At 32.3% G+C, this 8,644-nt stretch overlaps 1 protein-coding gene across 1 annotated transcript; it reads right to left on the reverse strand.

The window, feature by feature from the left end:
• Nucleotides 1–1,825: 1,825 nt before the first annotated feature.
• Nucleotides 1,826–8,541, reverse strand: LOC128184994 (DDB1- and CUL4-associated factor 13-like). Its single transcript, XM_052854695.1, has 12 exons — nucleotides 8,279–8,541; nucleotides 6,824–7,023; nucleotides 6,607–6,714; nucleotides 6,129–6,215; nucleotides 5,727–5,882; nucleotides 5,321–5,398; nucleotides 3,808–3,890; nucleotides 3,518–3,585; nucleotides 3,304–3,400; nucleotides 2,904–3,039; nucleotides 2,405–2,568; nucleotides 1,826–2,015 (listed from the first exon to the last, which is right to left on the reverse strand). Exons 1-12 carry the CDS (start codon nucleotides 8,346–8,348, stop codon nucleotides 1,928–1,930), a joined length of 1,335 nt encoding a protein of 444 aa, XP_052710655.1. The 5' UTR covers nucleotides 8,349–8,541; the 3' UTR covers nucleotides 1,826–1,927.
• Between the last annotated feature and the right edge of the window lie 103 nt (nucleotides 8,542–8,644).

Raw genomic sequence — 8,644 nt, forward strand, 5'->3', positions numbered from 1 at the left:
GACGTCGTTCTACAGATGCCAGGAATTTTCGGTAAAATAATCAGAAATAAAGATAAAATAGCAGCATTTCTAGCGTATTTTTGGGCATAAAACTTTTCAATTTCTTAATTTTTTAAAAGATATTTTAATTTCTCAAAATAACTCCATCTCGAAAAATGCTCATTTTCCTTAATATATATTTCATTAGAAAAGCGTAAAAACAGCACCATTAACAATACCAAGTTCAAATCGATGTTGCATAAAAATAGCGTAGGCAAATTTGATAAAAAAATTACTCTGAACTGTAAATCCTAAAGAACAATTTGACAAATGTCCAGGGTATGTTTTCTCGTGGGCTCTTTATGGAATAAACCCGCGACCCACCTTAAATGACACACTCAGCAAATAAAATAAACACAAATTTATGAAAAAGCATCTTAAGACTATTTTTTATTGGCAATTTATTAAAGACAAGCGTCGAAAATGATAGTTTTCCGACTCGCTCTTTTGAGTTCCCATTAATTGCTTTTACGACTATGTACTTCTGAAGCTACAATGATTCGGATTTATAGAAAAAAATATTCATATCACACCTTCACCGATTACGTTCATTGTGTTTTATTAATTGATTAGTTGTAGAGAGGGAATGTCACGTTAAAAAGGGAGAAATGAAATACGCGAGGGTTCGTAATTTCTATAAAATAAATGCATGGATATGCATAGTTTTTATACAAGAAAACATCTCTGAGAAAACTACAGGCGCTCCTATCTTAACCAGCTAGTGTATTAAAGAAAAATTCAGATCATAAAATCACCTCTTTATTTAGTTAAATAATAAATTTGAGATGGAATCGTTTATGAAATAGAGCACGAGCGATTTTTTACGTGCATAGGTGCGGAGAGATTTGCAAGATATATATGTACAGGTGTACATGTATATGCAGTCCTCTCCATAACGACACCCCCTTTCCTCATTGATTAGCAATTTAACACCACTTTAAACTAACTTTTTTGCTACATGAACATTTTTTAGAGTAGTGAAGAAAGTTGAAATGATATATTCAATGTGGTTTAAGCATGCTCCATCTAGAAAATTAAATTCAAATATTTCAGACGCCCATAAGCAATATATATGTGATAATATATGAATATTAAATATACCACTTAAAATTATTTCCTGTATGAATTGGAATATAGATGGTACTTGAGAAAAATGTATGGCTAGATAAAAAAATTTCAAAAATTAACGCAGTTTTCAAATTTGGTGTCCTGGCTGTCATCAGATCTAGTATGAACTAAGTGCTGTAAATCTAATTACCTTGGATTTAGTAAATAAATTCAGAGTCGAAAAATGAGGTTATGTAATGAACATATATGTAACATGTACCTTATTTTTAAGTTATTATCATACATGTTTAATAACTATAAAATAATACATGTATTAAATTTTTCCCTATAGGTAAGAAGTACTGGTATTCCATGCAAAACAAATTAAACTGTTCTGTATTTCAAGTTATTTATTTTCAATTTAAATAACATTTAATATTATGATAAAATGAAATACATTACATATTACATTTCAAAACAATTTTGGCTGACAACTCCAGCAGTAAGCTACTCACGACTTTTTAAACGGTGATAAATGCACAAATCTATGAAGCAGTTCAACAGTTTTTTTGGAGGTCATTAAATAAAAGATCACACATATATTTTGAATCAGCATAAAATAGCAGTGAAGTTCATGTAACAGTACCAGTAGTTTAAAGCTGGACAGTAAGACTAAAAATATAGATGTTACAAATATTTTAGAGCACTTAAAAAAAAAAATATTTTTCTGTTTAATTTTCCGCAAAATATTTTTAAAATTAATGAATTCAGTAACAATCAAGTGAACACATTTTCTTCCGAGTTTTCTTTAATATGAGATGGAGACAGTCATCAGCTCTTTTTACTCCACTTCTTTCACAATGGCCTTCTTCCTCTCTGGTACGTAAGGAACCGCTCCTGGTTTGCTGTGTCTCCTCTTGTTAGATTCCCTGTTAACAATGGACAATATTCATGAGTTCTTTTGTTAAAGTAAATCTGCAGATATTTAGTTGTTAATAAAATTTAATGTATATAGCAAAATAGTTTATTAAAGTTATAGTTTCAAATAACATAAAATAAAATTTCAGTTTTGTCCCTTTCCTCAATTCTTACACAAGTATTTCGTCTCGAAACATCATTGCAAAATTTATGAAAAAATAAAAAATGAGAAGCACAGTGCACTAACACAAATTCAAAAAAAAATTAAAAATGTAAAAACAAAACCAGTAAGGTTTTACTGATACATGTATCACCAAAAAAATACTCTCCTATTTCTTCCAAGTCTCTCTTTTGTTTGTAAAGACATACCACTCAATGATCGGTATGTTTCGTGACTTACTTTCGTTTGCGTGACTCCTTCATGATCCTCATCTCCTTGGACAGGCTGTAGATCTGTCTGGGGACATGTCGGTGCCGCGCTATCCTCCGGATTTGTGGGTGATGAATGAATTTCTCCTTCAGTTTCTCATTGTAGTTCATGGAGGCTTTCTCTCTTGTCGACAGCTACAATATCCAGAATAAATCATATTGGAATAAGGAATTAAAACTTGCATAAACTCTAGTATGAAGAATTGCTTTTAAAAATAAATTCAAAATGATATCTTATTTTAGTGATGTTCAAACTCATTTTCATTACTGTATGCAAATTGTATACTGTATTGCCTCTTGTATACTGTGTCAGTTATCTAATCATTGATCCATCGAGACAAAGAACACAGACTGATAGTCACACCCATATATTGGCATCAAGCAGAAACCAAATTTTCCAACCTACATTTAGCTCCACAGTAATGATATTAATGCTTTAAGCCTCCATTCATCCTGTTATTGATTCTTACCATTCCAAGTTTTTCAGAGGCCCTGGCCTTCCACACACGTATGTTCATTTCATCGGAGCCTGAGATGATGTATTTGTTGTCTAGAGACCACTGCACAACCCGTACCCTCTGCATTCTTTTGGTGTGGTAAATTTCCCTGTATCATAAATTTAGTTGATAAAGATCTCAAAATACTTTTTACATGTACAAGAAATAAGGTTTCAAAAAAAAGTGGCATTGTGCTACAAATTTTAATGTAGAAAAAAGCATGGTAATAAATGGATGGAGAGTATCATACATTTGATTCATAATGTATGTTGTCTGTGGAATAGTACATGTATATATATGCTTATCATATGCCTTTGTAACAAGTCAAATATACAAGTATCTATGATAAATGTCTCAATTTTCCTTTCCTCACCTGCTGCGACTGGTGTCAACACTGAATATCCTCAGACACTTGTCATATCCAGCCGACACTAATTCTTTTCCAGTGGGAGAGTAGTCCACATCCATCACTGTAAAGATTTTGATGATAAAGTTGTATTAAACACATTTAAATATACAAGATGTGTATAATTTATATCGTGTATCATGTTACACTAGTTTAATCTGTTGTGAAGATTTACACTCACCAGCAGCTACATGGTCCATATGCATCATGATGGGAGCTGAGAGCTTTCTCATATCAAATGTGTACAAACTAATCAAACAGAAAAAAACTTCATTGCTTATTTATGAATAAATATAAGTGATTTCTGCTATTGAACTTGTTAATAGAGATCCTACTGAGAATGAAACCAATACTTGTGTTCTTGCAGAAAACAAATTAACAGTCTTATCATATTTTTACATTTGACAGGTATGAAAAATGACATATTTAATTCCTTTATCAATACAGTTCTGTATCATTGGGTCAACTTACTTATAATCTTCACTAGCTGCTGTGAATACGAAAGATTCCATGGGATTCCAGGCTATTGCATTGGACTTCAGAGACAAAATCACCTAGAACATAGATATCATAACCATCAATGCCTACTGACTTCATTCGCAGAAACTGCTGTTATCAGTCTAGACGGACTCCCAAAACGGAGTCAACGGAAGTGAATTTCTGCAAGCATTTTGGACTCCGTTTTGGGAGTCTACGCATGCGCACTGGTACAAAATATGGCGATTTCTTAATGAAAACATGGGGTCAACAAGAAATCGTCTTGCAAAGTGCTGCATGTGTTGGCAGACTTCTAACAAGTTTTAAAAGACCCAGGATATAATTTACTATCGATCGTATTTGCACGAAATAGGGGTTTATTTGCACTTAAGAAAGTTATTTCTCTTCGAAGATGGACGTTTGGACGATGCTTCAAAAGTGATAGTTTTGTGTTTTCCATGGAATTTAATCGTTAATAAAAGGTAAATTGCATTAAATTTCACTTCTTTCGTATTGTGTTACAATTTAAAATCATCAAACATACAAATTGATAAGTGCGTAAACGAAAAAAGCTTCGAATACTAACAAAAACTGGTTGCTCTAGCGATGATTAAAAAACGTCTTTTTGGTATCTAAAAAATATGATTGGTTGTTTGAAAGCCCGGAAAATAAAACAAATTGTCACCCTAGATTCAAAAACTCTTTAAATTGAACTGATAATTATCATCAAAACAATTATAATCACTCGCGGCATTTGCGATGTTAGGAAACCATGTTAAATACATAATTATTCAAGATAATTGGATAATTTAGCATGAAAAAGATTGAAATGAGACTATACTTTTAACAAACAATGATAAATAAACATATCCAAGCGTTAAATTTATTTCAAAACAGTTATAATTGTGCGTGATCGAAGTTTTGGGTGAATTTTTCATTTTAAAAATTAATCTTACGTAATACAAGTAAACGGTTATGAACATATGGCATTAACATGACACATAAACGTTCGGTAATGTTTTTGAAAGAGTAGAATTAATTTTCGTCGTGTTTTTGGCCAATTTTAGAGATTTATTTAGAACTAAGGGGCATAACTCGCACGTTGTTTACATTAGAAACGCCATTTTACCGCAATGCATGATGGAGCCAAAGACTCCGTTTTGGGAGTTAACTCCGTTTTGGGAGTCCCGTCTAGACTGGTTATGATTACCAGTAATGTATACAAAATACTGATCAACCGTCAATGAGTATAAACTGTCTGGTACAACTATACAAAGTTCTTTGCTTCAATCACACTTACATTTGAAATCAGTAATACACGAAGCATGTGAGCTGATCTTAAAATCAAACTAAGCTGCACATTCATATTAAATACATCTGTACATTATCAACTTCGATAAACAATGCTATAAAATGCTTTCTGTCATAGCAAGACATGAAGAGTGTTCATTGCAGTTCCATTTCTGGTACAGACCCACACTGAACAGCTGTACAAGCCTATATATACCTTTCGTAGTGGAGTAGATCCCCTCAGATCATACAACAGAATACTACGGTCTGATGCACATGCTCCCAGCAGGTTTGTCTGAAATATGAACAAATAAATATATCGTATTGAGTATTTTTTTCCACAATATCAGAAAAAAGCAAGTAATTTTTATCTATCAAGTTGCACAAGAGATTCTTGAGCTTTTGATAAGACTTTTTAAAAGTCTTGTGAGAAGTCAAATTTTCACACAGAGGGACAAAGCTTATTTGATACATGTACGGATTACTCATTAAGGTTAACAAAGATACAGTGTAATAATGAAAATAATGAAAAAAAAAATACTTTTTGACATACCCAACCAAGTTAATAAGCATACCGTAATTAAAACATATAACACAAGAATAGTCTTGACATAGCCACTGACCTCAATGGGGTTGAACTTGACATGGTGAGTACTGTCCACCCCCCAAGTGAAGCTTCTGACCGGCTCCGATCGGTCCTCCTTCCAGATGTCTACCTGCTGACCACAGGTAGCAAAAATATTCTCTGACTGGTGATGGTCCATGTACTGGAACACACTCTATAAAAGAAAGAGCGGAATCAACATCAAAATAAACTGTAAAGTTTGTTTTTTTTTTTTTCAATGTCCAATTAAGCTTGGCAATTGATTATATTTGCTTTGTTTGAAGTTGAACACATTCTTAAATATCGCTTATACAAATGTTGATTCAACATGAACAATTTGAGATCACAGGTGTATAGGTGAGAAGCAGACATGTAACTCTGAGCTTCACCTTTTATACTTATATTGCTAACTCCATTTTACCTTCCCAAGTATTGTGTTTATGGGTTCCTCATTAATAGTACATTCTTCTGAGATTCCCCATTGCTTGACTACTTTATCCAAACCACACTGGAATAAAAAAAATGTGTTGCAGCAGAAACTATAATAATAATAATAGTTTATTTCCAATTTTGGGCCCAGAGGGCATACAAGATTACAGATGCCTAAAAGAGAGATTCTACATATAAAAAAAAGTCCATACACATACATGAACTTGTAAAAGCCGGGCAAATGTACATCAATATGTCAAAACATATTAACAATGTGCATATAATATGTAGTCATAAAAGTAGTTTATACAAATATAAAGATAGTATCATGATTTGTATAAGTATTTCACCGGTCATTTAGATCTTAAAGTATTCTGTCTTTTTTTGAAAGCATTATGTATGTACAACATTGACAATATCAAAAAAGACAAAAAGAATTATTTGTATGCACAACTTGCAAGGAAACTTACAGTCAGGAAACTTCTCCCATCCGGATGAAAGCACATTCCCTGGACTACGCCTTCATGGGCTTGAATTGTTGCGACACAATTTCTCTTGGCTAAGTTCCAAACACGTACCTAAAAAAAATTTTTTTAATTGTATGAAAACTCACGTGATCATTTACTCTTTAATAAAAAATGGACCTACATTATTGATGTACGTATCAAGTTATTTTTTAAAAAATACCTCTCCATCACAAGCTCCTGAGAGCAAAAAGCTCAGAGATGTAGGATGTTTACACAAACAGTTTACTCCATCTCTATGTCCATCTAGTGCTCCAATAAATGGCTTAGCAAACACTCTTTCTAATTTTGTTGCATTTAGTGCTCTAACATATTCTCTAGGAGCTTCAAATGGGTGCAATTTCGGGTCATAATTTCTTTGTACTGAAAAAAAATTTAAACTCAATTATCTGTACAGAAGTTGTGTATATGATCTTATAGCTATAGGTATACCCTATTCATTTTGCGAATAATGTAATGAACAATTTCATTTACTGAATTGAAATCAAATAGAAATTAGGATGACAATTAAGCACATCATCTGATCATCGGATGTTATTTTAAGGAATGCTGGAGAAAACGTACCCAGGAGAAAACGTACCCAATTTATAGGGTACGTTTTCTCCTGGAGAAAACGTACCCGGGTACGTTTTCTCCAAGAGAAAACGTACCCTATGAAAATAATAAATAATGGTTTTCATGGATATTCTTAAATGAAACAAAATAAAATATACAATGAACATTTGTAGCATTTGTTGCTGTTGTTTTTAAATGCATAGTCACGTACTTAAATTATTAAGACAATAATTTGTAACATACACATACACGAAGATGGCCTGAGCAGTTTAATTAGTCGACAATTAATACACCATAAACGAGACCGTGAAATAATTAGTTTTTATTGCAATCTCATTTGGAGAACTAAATGATGAGTATCTCAAGAAGTCGATATCGCGTTATTTTTTTTTTTTTTGCACTTTTTGAAATTTATCTATAAAACAAAGTTGCTTAATAAAACCAAGTTCACATGGAAACTACTACGAAATGTAACATTGAACAGTCAATTTGCTTCTGACGCCACTGACATGCTGCTCAGGTATTTAATTGATTATCACTATAATTAAAATCAGGGGATCTCACATGGAGAAACTCAAATCGGTAAGGCTACCGATAAATGGATAATTAGAAGAAGTAGTCAGATAACACTTTATGACAGGTCATTATTAAATTCGTACTAAAATAAAAGTTGCTACAATTATTATAAAGATATTATTCATAAAATGAATATATTTCTTTACATCTATGCATTGAAATATGCATTAAAGTAGCATTTGAAAATTATTTAATATGTCCAACCCCTTTAAAAAAATAAAGTATTAAATTCATATATCTATAAAACTCCTACATTTCTGTATATTCATTATGCAAAATAGTATTTAAAACTATTAAGTAGTATAATTATGATTTTCATAGGGTACGTTTTCTCTTGGAGAAAACGTATCCGGGTACGTTTTCTCCTGGAGAAAACGTACCCTAGAGATTGGGTACGTTTTCTCCTGGGTACGTTTTCTATTGGGTACGTTTTCTCCTGATACCATTTTAAGTATCAGGTGTTACAACAGAACAAGCGTTTACACACCTTTATGGATGTCTCTCTTTGTTTCTCGTCTGTATTCATCTGGGTTTCTACTTAATACTTTGATCTTCATGATTTTTCAACGGTCCAAAAATTAAATCTCTGATGAGACCCACATGGCAATGTTGACAGTTTCTACAGTTATCTGCCCTTGAATTTCCGGAATATCGCAAAATTAACATACCGAGGTCGATAAAAAAAATAAATCAATGAACTAGTTGCAATATGTTAACATCTTGAAATATGTCAAGACAGGAAAGCTTTGTTTTGAACATTAATTTTACAATGTCAGCATATGATGATGAATAAAACTAAGATTGGCAAGAAACATGAAATAAGTTTCCGTTTTCGTCCGAAATGTTAAATACT

The sequence above is a fragment of the Crassostrea angulata genome, chromosome 1 (assembly GCF_025612915.1).
Source record: "Crassostrea angulata isolate pt1a10 chromosome 1, ASM2561291v2, whole genome shotgun sequence".
Taxonomy (NCBI): domain Eukaryota; kingdom Metazoa; phylum Mollusca; class Bivalvia; order Ostreida; family Ostreidae; genus Magallana; species Magallana angulata.

Excerpts from the sequence above, each read along its gene's own strand:
- LOC128184994 (XM_052854695.1), bottom strand. The coding sequence starts at position 8,348 with ATGAAGATCAAAGTATTAAGTAGAAACCCAGATGAATACAGACGAGAA. Across the intron at positions 3,401-3,517 it reads TATGGACCATGTAGCTGCTG|TGATGGATGTGGACTACTCT; the intron begins GTGAGTGTAAAT and ends AAATCTTTACAG. Across the intron at positions 2,016-2,404 it reads AAGGAGTCACGCAAACGAAA|GGAATCTAACAAGAGGAGAC; the intron begins GTAAGTCACGAA and ends CATTGTTAACAG.